Source organism: Coturnix japonica, chromosome 5 (assembly GCF_001577835.2).
Source record: "Coturnix japonica isolate 7356 chromosome 5, Coturnix japonica 2.1, whole genome shotgun sequence".
NCBI classification, from domain to species: domain Eukaryota; kingdom Metazoa; phylum Chordata; class Aves; order Galliformes; family Phasianidae; genus Coturnix; species Coturnix japonica.
The window spans coordinates 15434908-15452129 of record NC_029520.1 but is presented as its reverse complement, the minus strand read 5'-3'; the positions used below and the strand labels follow the sequence as shown (position 1 = coordinate 15452129).

General features: G+C 34.8%; 1 protein-coding gene across 1 annotated transcript in view; it reads left to right on the top strand.

Moving 5' to 3' along the window:
• The window catches only part of SOX6 (SRY-box transcription factor 6), a 399666-nt gene that overhangs the window by 181561 nt on the left and 200883 nt on the right, over window positions 1-17222 (top strand). Inside the window, exon 8 of the mRNA XM_032444750.1 lies at window positions 10169-10379. Within this exon, the coding sequence (XP_032300641.1) occupies window positions 10169-10379 (211 nt within the window). The remainder of the gene's footprint in view (window positions 1-10168; window positions 10380-17222) is intronic.

Genomic DNA, 17222 nt, shown 5'->3' with positions numbered 1-17222 from the left:
GTGGTGAATGTATGTCATCCTTATTTAGGTAGCTCTCAGCTAAACCAAACATATATATATATATATATATTTTGCCTAGCTAAAAGCTGGGTGTAATTTACAAGGTTTGGTTAGAAAAACTAAGTTCTTGGGTATTCTATTTGGTTGCACTTACACGAGATGTAAAATGTAAGCAACATTCCAATGTGTTCTGAAGTTAGGTGAGTTAGATCACTGCTGTGAAGTTGTATAAAAACCATTTTTTTCTCCTTAGGGTAACCTTTTTGACATTTTCCCTTACTTATGTCCTTTGTCTGAAATCCTTTAAGCCTCAATTATCTGAAACACTTCAGTCTTCAAGCAGGCATTGATACTGCTAGGAAAAATTCAGAATTTTCCTGATGAGATCAATTTTGTACTCCTCTAAGTGAGAGGATAGGAGTTTCTTTCCTCAGAGGTGAATTCTAGAAGGTGGGTTGGACAGTTTTGAGATAGCAACCTGTTTTCTTCCTAATAAAACCAAACTCCCAGAAGGTAAGTGCTTGCTGACCTTTCACAGACAGATCCTTTCAAAGCAGATTTGAAGAAGCACCTGCTCCTTCCATTTATGCTAAAGGTAAAGGCATTGGTGCTGTCATTAAAATGCATCAATAGTGTGTGTTGCCTGGTTAGAAGATAGCAAATTCACAGAATGCTTTGTCGACATATGGGGAGGAAAAAAAATATTTTTCAAGTGATACCTAATTAAGGGCAAAATTCTGTTTCCTTTGTGCCCTAAAAACTTCTGAGGTCGTCACTGGAATTTGTGATAGCACACATGCTAGGAGAGCTGTACAAAGCTAGGTGAAAAAAGATACTATAGCAGGGCAATTCAGCTGAAAAATATCACTGATTTTTTTCTCATTGCTTATGGTATGCAGCGCTTTCTGTAATATAAGACACCTTTAAACTGCATTGTGTATTATCATAAAAAAACCCCACACTGGCTAGAAATGTTTTCAAACTTTCACTCCCTTTTGATATCAGGCATTGCTTTCCACTGAGTCCTTTGTGTATTCTGAATGTCTGGAAGCCAAAATATTTTGTTTTAACTCCCACTCTGTAGTATTTCCCAGCTGTGTACTTATATGGTGTAATAAAAGGATTTAACAAATGGGAAATAGCAGCTGCATTTGGAAATTCCCTTTGTGCTCCCTTTTCATTTGACAGATTCAGCAATGTGTAACAACTGTAACGTCAGACCTGTAATGACTTACACTGCAAGTATCATATCACCAGCCAATTTGATGTTATAGTGGGGAGAAAATGAAACAACTGAAAGATTTGGGCCTGTAATCTCTTATTGCTGAGCTGAAAGAATTTATGTGTGTATTTCTAATTATAACTTAATATGAAAATACCTGGACATGTGGGTATTTATTGTTGCCTGTAGTTCAACTAGAATATAAGTGCTATTTTAGGCTGAGGATATTGTCTTTTTGCTGCAGTGAATTGGAGTGGGGAGGAGGGTGGGGGGGGATGTCAAAGTGTTACTAAGATAACAGGGAAGCAACTCTTCTGCCTTCTGCCATGGACACTGAGTAACAGACAGGAAATTTCCTAAGTTGCATCCAAAAACTGTCTCCCTTGGGGCAAGAGACTGAGAGAGGATGAGAATGAAAAGCTAACAGAACTAACTTATGCTAAATTTAATATTAATTGTTGTATCCCATTATTATGTTAATTGATAGCTATATAAAGAAATGGAGAATCGTAATTTGTGCTTTATTCACTGGAGAACAAGTGATGCTCCGTAACTTCATACAGAGCCTAAAACATCTTGTGAGGTAAATTATAAAGATTTTTTATTTTTGCCGTAAGCTATCAGGAGAAAGCAGTGCCAACAACAAGCTACAAAATCAGATGGACAAGTGGTCTGACCCACTTAAAGGAAAGAGATGGGTCAGTGTGTTGCCACGGCTGTTGTGGTCCTTCTTATGAACAATAAATTTAAGCAGCTTTACCATAGTGAAATAACAGAGGCATAGAATAGCTTGGGTTGAAAGCCAGAATCTTTCTCCAAATTGCAGATTTTTAAAAATTGGTTTTTTGTTGGTTTTTTTTTTTTTTATTTTTTTTAATTTTTTTTCTTCTGAAACTGTGAATAAAGGAGAGAGGCAAATTGTGTTCCCAACCCTAATCCTGTTACGACAGTCTGGTAAAAGGCAGGATTTTGGAAGATCTCACAGACACTGTGAAAATCACTGTATGTGGAACACAAAAACAGTGGAAGCCCTTTTCCTGTTGGTGTTTTTCTCCTGCCCACCACCACAGGCAGTATGCAGACAGTGTGTGCACAGAATGAGGGCATCCACAGCTTCTCCATCTACCATTACATGAAGTATTGTGGCAAGAGGTTGTTGGGAGAATCACAGCTGCAAGTATAAAGAATGTGTGTTATTTCCCTATGACTGAGGAAAAAACCACAAATATACATATGTAAGTTAATTATCATCAAATAAATACTATGTTTCCCTATATATATATATATTTAACATTGTTCAAAGACCCTTTGGGTTTAGAAATGAAATTTCTTTAATTGGGTTTTATGTCAGATGGGAACATTGACATGTATTTCATAATTATGTCAAGTCTCTGTCTTCTGTTGACTTCTTGCCAAAAAGTGAAAAGCATGCTACCTTTCCACTGTCTCAGCACACCCGTTTCAGCAGTACTGATGGCAGATTTGCATATGCAGGAGGAAAAGAGATTTGTGACTGTATTTGTTACTTTTAAATCACTTTAAATTGCCAACTATCAAGTTTAATTTTCTATATCTCTAGCAGAACTAGAGGTATCAGGAAGACAGAAATGGGTGGTATTCAGGTGTGTAGCCTCTGCTATAAAACAGGCATTGTTCTGTCACTTGCCCTCGTGGGCATCCGTGCTATTAACTTCCTCTGATGAAAGTGCTTTCTGTCGGGAAAATAAATTCATGTTTCTAGGAAAAATCATTGAAAACTGTTTACATGTGCTAAACGCTGTGAATTTGTTGCTATATAAATTCATGGCTTCAAATTCTTAAAAGTTATAGGTACAATTACATGTTTTGAATTTTTATTTTTAGTTCATTTTTGACAGGATGTGAGCATATAAAATGCATCAAATATAAATGCCCTAAACTCTAGCAATTCCATATCTGCTAAATTGCTCATGCAGCTGTTACTTGCTTGTACAAATCTGAGTTTTGTGATGATTGAAAGCAATTCTATAGTGCTTGTGATATTCTTTCTGGATGTCAGGTAGCGCAATGAAATTTTTATCTAACTAGAAAGATAAATTATTTTGCATGCAATAGCACAGTGTTTTGATTCAAAAAGCATTCAAATATATGCTTGGTTTGGCTTCGTTAGGACTACCAACAACTGTCGCATTAAGTACATCTAAAGGTTGGAAAGATCACGTACTGAGTTTTAGTAGTTTGAACATAAAAGTGTTTACATTTCAAATTAAAACAGTGAAACAGTTCCCTAAAAGCATGCAGGGGATATTGCTTAATGTGGTAAATTTACTCTAGGAAGAATCAGGAGATTTTTCATTTTTGCATTTGATCTGCTTTTCATTATTTTTATTTTGACACTGTGTTGTTTAGTTTTGTTTACAAATGTCTGGTGTTGTGGGCTGAATTCTGTTTGAATAGAATTGATCATCATCTGATTTCTTCACAAAAGCCTTATAACATGTGTTAGTCTCTAAACCTGTAGACATTTTATTCCTTTCCCTTATTTTGAAATTCCCATCTTTTATTTTTTTTTTAATAAAGGAAATTCTGAGAAGTTTTAAAATCAGTTCTGTATATTGACACAATTTTTTTTCCCTCCCAAAAGTAGCAGCATTAACATGCTCTAAATTGTTAAATTTTTTTTCCTTGGGCAAGAAGGAATCAGGTATGCATGCTGATTAACATACTCCAGTCATTAACATGTGATTATGTGGGCTGCATATTGAGCACCTGCCAAAAGATAAAATCCAACACTTTACTACATCTGTGCAAAGACTTTTTGCATTTCTTTTGTACCTTGACAGCTCAAGAAAAAACAGACTTTGGTATCTCTGTCCAGCATTATAAAACTGTGTACATAACATGTCTTAATGGAGGAAGGAAAGATACTACTTATATTTATTTTAATCTTTGAGGCCATGAAAAATCCAGTGACCAAGACGTACATAGCACCAAGCGTAATATGAATCTCCTAATGTAGAGTATCACTGACATTCATATACAGTTTACAACATTCCTGCATGTTTATAAGGATTATCTGTTCTGGGGTTCAGCCAATGTTATTCTAATTCACAACAGTTTCATGTGATACCTTTATGTCTCATAAATGTCTTGTTTTTATTTCAATCTTCCAAATGTTTCATCAGTGTTTACCTTAAAGAAATACAAGTACTCTTTGCAGCAGGCTGGTTTCCTGCATGCATTCCTCTGCAAATGCTAACAGGGAAACATAAAACATGTAATAGATGTCATGTAACTATATACAGAGAAGGATTTCCATGTGCATCTGATATTGCTAAAAACATAAATACAAATTTTATTCTGATATTTCTAATAGATCTAGCTGTAAGTTGGACAGCTATGAAGACCTAATAGGAGGAAGTTGGATATATACAAAGTGGTCTGGAATATCCAAGCCACACAGTCCTTGTTTGATTTGGCAGCTTCTGGCAGCACACATCATAAAGTATGTGTCTTTATTTACTGAAAAGGTAAACAGTGCTAATCAGCTGGGACTGATCACAATGCATCTTTAGTTTCAATTTAGATGAGAACATAAATCTAAATACTCATTCTACAAATGGTTCTTCCATTACATTTTACTTAATGTGAGCATTTAACCAAAATCCAGGGCACAAAGTCTCAATACTGTTGTGTTTTATTGCGCAGCCTAAACACAGGGAGCTAAAGCATATGGTATTTGGATGATTAACAAAATACTCAGCATTTAACTCTTAAGTAAGCACACAAGTTTTGTGCATAAAATTTGATAGCAAATCGTATGCTGTCTAAAAATGACCAATCTATTTATCTAATGATTTTGAGGTGATTTTGTGTTCTGGAATGGGAGCAAAATGTCTGCCAATGTTTTTATAGCTTTTCTTATTTGTGAAGAGAAGATTTTTAAACTGTAACCTTGTTTTCAGAAATCTCTCTACTGAAAACTTGGTGTCTGGATTCTCCAGATGCTCCAGCAGCTGAGTTTGAAGGGATTGTAGTGATTAAGTGGCTGTATTATACATCAAACAAAGAATTTATGCCTATTCCACAAAAGTATATCTAATCTAGCACTGACCTGTTCATAAGGTCATGTTCACATTGCGTATGCCTGATTATCGTCATTCCATTTTTAAACCTTTTACCTAAGTAAGCTTTTTCTTTTTTTCTTCTTTTAATTCTTTAGTATATCATTACTTGGGCTAGAGCTAATGCTTGCTGTTGTATTAGTTCTTAATGAGTTTTAGATAAGCATTAAAGGTGAAATGCAAGCTGTTTAAAAGACTGTATTCAGCCTATATTCTGGCAGTGAAATCAATGTAAGTTATATCAGAGTAAATGCTGAGTTAAAGACTTGAGGTTTTATTCCATTACTTGCCATTTACCCTCCCACTAGCATAATTTGCCGAGACTTTACAAATCATATTCTCTCAGTAGCTCATAGCAGCCATTCTCAAGCCTTAGATTTAAATAAATGTTCCTTAATAAAACTCCTATTTTTTTAAGCAGATCAGAATTGGAAATTATCACTTAGATTTATAATTTCTCTTAATTCTATTTAATTAAATTTCTCAAAATGGGAAACCTTTTTTAATGTCCTGATTGGAAATGATTTTGTAAACATTTGCTTTCATTATATGTTAACTCCAGACGAGTTCCAAGTGCCAGCATGCGTCTAGTACTTGGAATAAAAACCACTCTGGATATCCAACTTTCCTGGGGTGTTTACATGTGTCCCATTCAATACAGAGACAGATAAATATCCCTTTATAACAGAAAAGCCTCATCCACATGGAAATAAGCAATTCAACTAACACATTTTATGTTAGTAATATTTGCTTTCTGCTTCTTTTTGGCCATTCATCCTGCAAATTCAGTCGAACTCACAGAAACAGCTTTCACTTTGGCTATTGGGTAGGATTACAGTTGTCAGCTTTCAATCAAAGTTTGACGGCAGTTTTTCTTACTTTGCTGACTAACACTTTGCTGACTAACAGAGTGACCCTGCCTTTGTACAGCCCACAGTTTCAGTTACCAAGTTTTCCTCTTTTCTCAATTTCAGAGAGCAGCTCTGTGGCAGAAGCTATGCTGCCTACCCAGAGTGACACTGAAAAGATTCAGTGATGTCTCATTATTAAAATCCAGAGCCTCACTTACACCTGCATCTGAGGCTCCCAACAGAGGACTGATTCTGTTCAATAGCTTGTTGATCTGTGCTTAACTTTTCCAAAGAGAGACCTGTCCCACACTCAACTGCAGTGTCTCTTCTCAGCCCTTAAATATGGGGTTTGTTTGTGCTTAGGGCATTTCAGGGAAGAAGAAAGCATAGTTATTTGTGTTCTAGCCTGCAGTCTGTCACCTATGGAACTGTTATTTTATGTGTTTGCTTTATTTTGCAAGTGAAAAGGCTTGAAAAAAGTTGTTGCAGGCTAGGTTGTGGTGTGGTGTACAGATATTGCTATAAACATTAGCTTCCTGATATGAAAAATATAAGGTCAACTTTTAATACCCTTATTTATATGGGTTACAGCAGGACTCCCTCATTTGCACTGTTAAAACTAGTGGACCCACTAGGGGTGGGAGCTACTTGAGCTGTTAAAATCTAAATACCCCCCAAAATATAATTTATTGTTAGTGTAAAAGTAGTGATTATTTGTTCAATGCCTTTTAACAGAACTAAATGTTTAACATGTACCATTTGAATCTTAGTGAATGTTCATGTTAAAAAATCATTGTGTCAGAGCAAGGGATGTATCAGAATAGACACATTATCTTAATGTAAGAAGAAAATAACATACATTTGGACAGAGATGGTGCCCAACTTTATTTGTCTGTTGTTTGAAATTATTCAAACATTATATTATATTATTATTATTGCTTTATTATAATCTTATTATTCAGAATAGTTTCTGCCATTAGTAATAGTGTACTTAAGCCATTCAGAGAAATGCTGAAGGCAATGGCCAACTGGCCTCTTGCAGTGTGCTCCACACAGTCTGGAAAACTGATAATGCCACTCATGTTGAAATATCCATATTCAAAGTAGCATTGTGCTTGGTTAAAAAAGAATGCTGCCACTAATAAAAAGGCCAAGTATGGATGGAAAACTTTTACTATATTGCACTGGAAATACTAATGTTTTCTCATTTAAATGCGACTAGATGGTAAGTGGGGGTCTTAGAATTAAGTAAAAGCATGATTTCTTGCATTAGCTGCATATCTTTTCTGACGGGTAGCTAAAAAATTTATAGCATATAAAATTTTATTTTTGCTACATTTTATTTGTAGATTAAGAATGGGAATTTTTTCATTTCTTGTAAATAACTGTATACAAAACTGACATTTTTTTCTAGCTGAGTTTTGCTTTTATTACATAAATTACTTATATACACTGGACTGGCCTACAGTTTTTCCATTTGCCCAATTAAACTCTTGAATGACTTTCAGTTTGTGCAGTTCGCCTGTTAAGCTACTTGCCACTCTTTATAACCATTTCTGATTTCAAAAAATATGGGGCCCCAAAAGCCATCCTTGCTGGGTTTCTGAAAGTATCGGTTACGACACAGCACAGTGCCAACCTATTAGCCATTTAGTGATCCCTAACAAAGCTGCAGAGATGAACAATTGAAAATAGTAGGATACCTTTTATTACTTTATTTTTATTATGTTTTAATTATCAACAAAACTGATAATGTAAAATACTCTTTTAGTTGAACAGATCTCGTTCTTTCAGAGATCAATCATCATTTTGCAATAATTCCATAAATATTTGTGATATTCACAGAGTTTGAATTTATCTCATCTCTATTACGGACATTTCAGGCTTTGGGGCAAAACAACATGTTTAATGTTCCTTGCTGAGAAGTGAGCCTAGTGGGTTTGTTTCTTGTACTGTAAGAGGATGATATGATGGTTTCTTGAGAACAAAGTCATTCCAAATTATTTACGATGCTCTTATGTTGTGGTCTTCAAAGGTGTAAGATGCCATGTGACATAGTGTTCTTCATTAAGGAAATGTATTATGGAAAATTCATGTGTCAAATTACAAAATATTAGAAGATGTTTTCTCATCTTTGTTACAATTTCTAACAAATTTTAAGAAGAGTACAAGTTAAGAAAATCTTCCTTTTGTTAAAGAAAATAATTCAGCATTGTACCAAATGCATCTGAGCTATAATTTTTCTGTGTGATATCTGAGTCTTTATTGAATATGAATGGCTGGGCTGAAAAGTTTAACTGCTGAAATAATGAAGTTAAAGTTTTTGTTCTGTGTCACCTCTCTGTCTGCTCTTATGTAATTTCCTCCACTACTGTTATGTTGACAGTGGTGCTGTCGCTTCTCAGATGCTACAGCATCATCTTAGTGAATAACTGCATTTTCAGCTTCAGTAGCAAATGCTACTTTCTTCACCAGTGGCAACAATAGTACTATGCTGATCACATATTGCTGTGCTTGATGATGATTTGTTGCCACTGCCTTCTGTGCAGTTCACAGCCCTTAGTTACCACACTTGCTCATGGTTAGTGAGCACTTTCTGCTATATTGCACAAGCAATTCATAATTCCTTCACTTCATGACTGAAGCAAAAATTTATGTATGATATTGTTGCCAGTGGTTAATGCTTTCTAATCCATCTTTCTTGAGACCTTGTTTCACCTGAGACTTTTCCCACCACATGTTTCTTCGGCACTGTAAATGGGTAATTCTCAGCTCATGTTACTAGAAATGTTATCATGCCCTGCAGGTAGAATGCTTTTTGATAGAACTATTAGTTTCTATTAATTCCTAAATATAATGCTGCTCTTATTCTAAGTATTTATTTAGAAGAAATATATTTTATGGCTAGGCTTTTAGTGAAGAAAAAAGCTTGATTTTTTTACCCAAATTTTTTAGCATTTCAAGTTTGATATCATTAAACATTATAATTAGAGTAATTAGAATAATGTTGGAAAGAGAAGTGTGTAAAAAATCCCTGTGGTTGATTTTTTTAAGGGCAAATAGAAGGATTTGTTCTTTTTTAGCTAAATTCAGCAAATATCTGTGGTTGTGAGGATGAAAACTCTGAGGCAGAAAATTTCCTGTGGGGCTCAACTGTTGGGTAATGCTGCAAAACAAAGGAAATTTGGACACTATTGGTTGCTTTTTGGTTCTATCTATTGGCAAAGGAGATGAACCATTTTTCTTCACTTTTTGTTATAACTTTTTTGACTACAAAATACATTTTCTGATATGTGTGGTCCTAATACATGCATTTCAGCATGCATTACTTGTTCTGATGTAAACTCATCTGTTTCCTCATTCTTGTCAATATTAGTCTAAAAATTAGTATCTGCTTTTGTATATGAGAAGCAATATAACATTCATTCTTAAAGAAAAGTATATGATCTGAAGAGCAGTAAATGAGCGTGGATGGATAATAAGCTTTGTTTAACTTGAAATGTATTCAAATGTTTTCCCTTGTTTCTCAGTCATTATTAGCCTAACTTTTCAAGTTTTAAAGTTATGTTGTTTTCCATTAGCCTAATATCTATCCAGGAATTATTTGTCCTTGCCTGTATTTTCTCTCTCAGTGCTACCTGTAATACCTTTACTTAAGTCACTTAAGAAATCTGCAAATGCTTAACACATTCATCAAATTAATGTTGAAGTGGCTTGTTTCTGACAAGCGCAATCCTTGATGAGGAGTATCTCAGGCATGAAATACAATAGTAAGAGCCCTGGAGAGGACTGGCCTTAAATAAAAAAGAGCCCTATGAAGCACTGAAACTGCAAATTTCAAGTAATAACACACGCTTTAGAAAACGGAAGATATATATTGGCTCCTTAGCATGACAGACTAATTACCTAATGCTTTCAATTGTTACCTGTTTACGATCCTTCTGATGTTAAGAGAATAGCCCACATTTTCACACTGAATTGTTTCTTTGCAGGAATCAGAGAGTAATAAGTTATGTTCCCTATATTCCTTCCGAAATACCTCTACCTCACCACACAAGCCTGACGAAGGAAGTCGTGACCGGAGTGAGCTAATGACCAGTGTTAATTTTGGAACGCCAGAACGCCGCAAAGGAAGCCTTGCAGATGTGGTGGACACACTGAAGCAGAAGAAACTAGAAGAAATGACCAGGACTGAGCAAGAAGGTATGTGCTGAATATGACTGATATGGTTTTCCCACCCCCTACAGATTTTATGGTATAAAGAATGTGTTGGGTATCTTGAGCCAGAAAATTGCATAATTGGCAAAGGCTAGGATAAAGTTATTCACAGGTTACCATGGCAATGGTAGTTTGAGATCCATTAGGGATTTAAGACAAATATATCTGTTTTATAAAACTTTCTAAATTGTGTTGGTTGTCTGTGAGTAAAAGCAAGAATGTTGGTTTAGTTGAAAACTCATTCTTACTTGAGAGGTTATGATGAATTTTTAACTGCTTGTAGAGTCGTGAAGGATGTTCTTCAGTGGAATTTGTTCTTTCTCTTTTAAAAGACAAATGTTTATTTGAAACAATAGGAATGAATAAAACATAAGCTATTATATTTTGCTTTAGAAATACTCATCTTTCATCACCTTAATGACCCAGTATATGTGGCTAGAAGAATGGGAAACAGCTTTAAGTGTTGTAGTTTTGACCTATATATCATATCTAGATATGTAGCGGAAGAAATCTCTCTTTTTTTTTTTTTTTTTTTTTTTTTCCTTTCTTTTTTTTTCTCTTTAGCACACCTGACATAAAAATGAGGACAAATCTTGGAGCTGCGAGGCAGTTTATACATTCAGTCCTTATTCAGATATTTTCTATATTTTCATTGGCTATGCTTGGGCTTTCTTCTTTGATGGTTACTAAACTGAACTGGAGAATGAGTTTATTGGTATATACGTGCACAAGGTCAGGGTCAAACAAGAAATACTTTCACAATGTCAAGCAGAATGAAGTCTTGTTTACTTCTGTAACATCATCTTATGATCTGTAAGCTCATAAACAAATTTGAACCAGGGAAGGTGTGGGAGCAGAAGGCTTTGAAACAGATATTGAAATATAGGGATACGTGTGTGGATTCTGTTCTGTTGCCAGTGTTGTATTGTGGCATTAAAAATAACCCAGGAGGAATATTTGTAGCACAGTTGATCCCAAGGTAGTAGAACTTTGTGATCTCTATTTTTCTTTGAAATATGAATGAGTTCAAAATGATTTTTGCTCCCTAGTTTCATGATATGGTCGCAGTCTTCAAACATTATGTGTTAGGATCCCTTGGCTCCATTTAGTAAAGTAGATTTCAATTAAAATTGATACTGAAAAGTAATAAGTATAAATATGGAATAAAAGCATGTAGAGATGGAAGTAGGCTTTCAAATTTCTTGGCACAATTGTTAAATGCCAGCACATAGATAAATGTGTTCTATAGGTGTCCTTTCTGAAGCTGGTGAAACATCTCTAAAGAGAGAATGTCCCAGATTCTTTACTACCATCTGTCTGTTTTCAGCTGTAAAGATCACTCTTTTAAAAATTGCTTTCTTAGATTTGGTGGTTAGACTAGGAAAACTATTTTAAATGTTAGTTTGGCAAAGTTGTTTTTTACAGTCAGTAACAGTCGTTCAACACTCCATGCTAATCAAAGGTCTTGGCTCATACTTTGCTGCGGGTACATACAAGTTGCTGTTGATTGTAGCGACACCACAGCTAAGACTTCTCCAGGATTATACTGAATGGTGTACTAATAAAAATGTACATCAGAGGGTTTAAACAGTTTAAAATCATATCTTAGAGACTCAAGCATTTTGTAGCTTTTTTTTATGTGAATTCTTGAGAGCTTTCTGTGCTTTCTCAGCATTGCTATATGCTAGCTATTTAAGATTGTTATATACACAGCAAAGAGATCCCTCTCACCAAGTCTGAGCCTCTTGTACTGAGTATTCTCACCAGCTGTGAAAAAGGTCATTTGTGATCTGTGAAATAATCTTGCCTTTTTTTGGAGCACAGTATGCTAGAAAACTATTGTAAAGTCTCCCTGTAAGTTCAGAGATCTCCAAGTTAAGTTCTTTTCAATGCATCTAGCTTGTTCTGTTTCTGTAGGAAAAAAATAGACAAACATCCATTTTACAGAAAATTTTTGAACATCTGACTGGTACCACATAAACCAATATGGAAAAATAAATAATAGAAAGACTGGAATTTCTTCAGAATTTTTTACTTAGGTAAAATGGTTTTAAAGTTTTGTGCTTACTATAAATATCGAAATTCTTATCTGTAACTATTTTAGTATTCAGAAGTATTTCTGAACTAAAATGAAGCAAGCTCACCATATTATTTGATCTGAACAAAATAAAGTGTTAAGAGTAATTACTGTTTTAAGGTTCTGATCTTTGTTGTAACTGTGGGTACTTCAGTTGATTCTGCCTTGGGTTGGAGGAATGAGGTACGAACTTACAAATATATTTTGCCAACATTCTGTTTTAAACTACGTTGCCTAATAATACGTATATAATAAGAAGATGATCTTTACCACCTATCATTTATATGGGTTTGTTTGGAGTTCTCTTCTTCAAATGATATGCAGCCAGTGCTGTTGAGGAGTCTTGATCTGTCACAAAATTAAAAGGCACCTGTTGACTTTTAGAGCAAATAGAGATCTTTAGAGATAACAGAATATAGTTGATTCAATCAGTGTAATGGGAAACAAATATCTATTACTGCTGTGTACTTCTGTTAGTTTTGAGGAGCTTAAAATCGTGCATCGTTCCTTTGAATAAAAGGATAGCTTGTGTTAGCATTTTGTAGGGTGGAGCTCCATGAACATTGCTGTAGCTGTGGGAAATGAGCAAACGTGAGGTCATACGTCAAGTTAATTGTACAGTTTGAAGTGAAATAAGAAGTCAAGAGTTCTAGTCATCTGCTCTAACCCCTACATGAGCACAGCAGCAGTCTCTTTTAATTATAATTATGGAAGTTCCTAGTCCATCTGTAAGATCTGAATATAATATGAGTTGCTAGTGAAACAAACACTTAGTGGTACACCTTTAGACAGTAAAGGTCTCTTATGCTCTCTGTGTTACCTCATAACACTGGAAAAAGAAATACATACTGAAAGACATTATCCTGTCTAAACAGATATATTTAATCAGAGTCCTTTAGCTTCTGAAAATAAGTTGTCTAATGAGAATTTTATCTGAGCAGCTGTGACTGAGGAGGTCAGCAGGCACTGCCTAAGAGAATATGGCCCAGCTGGTTAAATCTGGTTGTTGTAGTGATTTAAATGGTCAAGTGCTGCTTGTAATCCAGGACCGTCTGTTTATAAAGGAAAGAGTGAGTGCTTCAGCATAATGTACAGCTGTTTTAATCTCTCTTTAATAATAGTGCTTCAGCCAGTGTCATGTCTTGTGGGTAATAATGTGAACATGAGAGCTTCACCCAGACTGCATATACCTTAGGTCAATTTTTAGCATTTGCTGTAGCTTGAGCTGAAACCACCTACATCACAGGTCTAGTGCATTAAGGCACTCTCATGTCCTAATTCGTAATTATTTGGAAATTAGAAAGTTGATAACTATTAAATAAAACAAAACAGAATGCAACAAATATTTAGAGTTGAGTATGTAAAGACTTTTCTGATATGTTCTCGTAAAATAGAAGAGGTCAGAAATAAGAAGGTATTTAATTTAAATAGCAACGCTAGACTCTAGAACCTACAGGATAACCTCAGTATACATAGTCTCAGTAGTTCATTGGTGAGCAGAAGGATTGTTTTCCTGGTCTTTTTTTTTTTTTTCTTGGAAACATTCTCCAGTAAAATTAAGTATTAAATCTCTTCAGCTCATATGAAGAGTGTGTACTAGATAGCGTGGTCAGACCACTGCTCTCCCTTCCTGTACCCTTCTTTCAGAATCTTGCTTATATTAATTTGGTGAGACAGATTTATGTTGCCTGGACTGAGGCTAAGAATTGGCTTCCAGACAACTATCCTACTGTACTTCAACATAAGCCTCTGTGAGCAATAATTAGTAGTACACATCTTGTCTGTAGCTAGGAGAGCAGATTTCCCCCCTTTCGGATCTGGAATGCTAGGTTGGCAGGTCAGCTGGCACTTCTGTGCTGGAAACTGGGCATGTCATTTCTGCTAAGTGCTAAGCCCTCATTACTCAGGGCCTGGATTCCTAATTCACTTTTGACCTTGATTCTCTGCAATGTATACAGTATCATTTTTCAGCCAAGCTCAGCTCAGAATTCTGGCACAAGCTTTTTATAAACTGCTTCCCATTCTTGTTTCCTTCTTGAAGACCATAGCTGAACATCAAGAGATCAAAGATATTTACGTATGCATGTTGGAATAATGAACATCTATATAAAGAGCAGTATATTCATAAATTCCCATCTATTCTGTGTCATGTGCACCTGTTTGTACTGTCTCTCAGTGGATGGATATATGTAACTCGTTGAGATATATAATACATCTGAAGATGACTAAAATAAAAATTAAAGATTCATATGTAATATTAATTTTATATGCAATAGGGAAAACCATATAACACTATTCCATAGCAGTCGTTTTAGGACTTTCTGGTTTTGCGTGGTTTGTTGTTTTCTACTTTAATGTTCATTAGCTAATAATAATTGACAGCTTACTTTTACATTGGCATAAACTAGATTAACACTTCCCAAAGAAAATCTTTATTTTGGACCAGTAAGGACATTATACTTAAGTATTGCACAAACAAATATATATGCATTACGCCATTGACAAATAAAGAAAATTAACTTTCACATACTGATTTATTTATTTGCTTATTTATTTATTAACAGAACCTGTGTGCTACATCATAGTATAAGAATGAGGAGTTTCAGTTTGTGATACTCATGAAATATCATGACAACTGCTGTTCCTTTCAGCTAGAAACAAATCCTTTACATGTGAGAAAATACACCTTCTTCATATGCCTTTCATTTCTTTTGAAAAACCTTTCCATCTCTTTTAGGTACCGGGCTAATTGTGCTTCCTTTTCTTCTTTAATTCTTAAAAATAATATTTAGTTAGCAAATTTGCAAGTGATTAGGTAAATAGTCATTGTAGTCAGTGCTTTGAATGCCACATTTTTATTATTTTATTTTATTTTATTTTATTTATTTTTTTTTTGTTGTTGGAAGCCATTTGTAGTAACATTCAGGTCCTAACTGAGATCCAGGAATTCTGCTAAACTCCCAACCAGCTTCCAAAAAATCACGGCTCAGAAGTCCACACAATGAATAGATGACTTGGATCAAGTTAGAGGAGAGAGATGTGGCACATTTTCCTAAATGGTTTCTTTTGCTTACCTCTTTTCCATATAATTATATGCAACTCTCTCCCTCTGTCTTTTTCATTCAGTGATGCTTGTAAAATCACACTTGTCACATCTTTTCCATGCAATATATGGTTCTGTTTTAGAAAAAATATATTCCTTTTTTCATGTAATATTAAGGGTAGCTTTATGGATTTAAAATTTTGTGGTAGTTCATTTATTGAAATGTACTGCTAATTTCAATGTCTTAATAGGTTAAAGTAATTTAGGAACAATAATGCAAATACAGTGGTTTCTAAGGTTAGTTCCCTGGTAACTGAAAGAAGATGCAGCCTAATTTCTTTCTGAGTTGCTTGCATATTCAGTCAAAAAAATCATTCTTCTTTGAAGCAGAAATAACTTCAAGGAACTTGTTTTAATGACATTTATAACCTAACATATGTTTAGGTCATTATTATTTTTTTTTTTTTTTCCAAAAAGCAGATCAAGCTTGTTTAACAGTATCTGGTTGTTAATAATTTCTCTAAAATTTTTATTTACTCTTCCAGCTATATAAGATTTCACTCCTTTGTTATAATTTTCTGTCTTATGTTACTTAAGTCCTTTTGAGTTCTTCATCATCGTTAAATGCCATTTCACAACTTTTATTAAAGAAATTGACAAGTGTCTTCCTTCCACCTTCTCTTCACATTTATTATCTGGTTGTCTACACTACATATTATTCTTCACCGTTTTTCAGCATGTCTCATGCTACATCTGAAAATTTTCTTTTGGTTTTCTTTATTCACAAAATTTATTTATGGCACAGAAAAGGGAAACAGTGCGGGCTTTTACGCAGGTATCATGAAGAAGTTGAAGGGAAATAGCTGTATGTAGACCTGTCAGGCAAAACTATCCATTGATTACCTTCAGACAGTATTTAGATTTACGGTCTATGTCATTTTATTCAGCTTCTCGAAGATTCTCTTTCCCAAAGCAGATTTTTTTATTTTTTTTTTTCTTGTGTAAGCTTTGTACCTCCACACCTCTATAAATCTACTGCTTTTGCCAATGCGCAGAGTTGATCACAGTCTTGATGCAGAAGAGTCTAAAACGCAGCTCTCAGTTTTGATGATTGGGACATCCCTTCCAGCTACAAATTTCTAAAGTATTTCTGGGTAGATGTTTTGTATCACCATTTTAAGATACTCTTATCACAGGGGGGAAATGCCTTTATTCAACCTTGAATATCTGAGATAAGTAAAATTCTTCCCCTTAGAACAAGGGCTTCCAGCCTTTCCTCATTGTCTCCTAACTTGAGCTCTAAGCTGGTCTTGTGGACAGGGCAAATTAAACAGAAATAGACTAAGATCTTCTCAATTCTAGCATCTACTGACCATTCCAGCCACTTTCTCACCAGTGACTGTATTTTCTTATGTGATTAATTTCATGACTCACGTCATCCTTTTCTTTAATCCCACAGTGCACCTCAGTCCTGGACACAATTTAATGTAATTTTTTTTTACTGTGTGATAAACTCTTTCCTTGTTACAATTTTATATAATTTTCCACAGTGTGCTCATCCAATTTTTGTCTCCTTTAAGGACATGTGGTATAAGATCTGCTATCTTTATACTGTTTTTTTAATTTTGTTGGGGTTTTTTTGTGTTATGAAAATCATGAAATCATTGTAGAGAAGCATAGCTAAAAGCCACCTTTTCCTTAGGGCAGC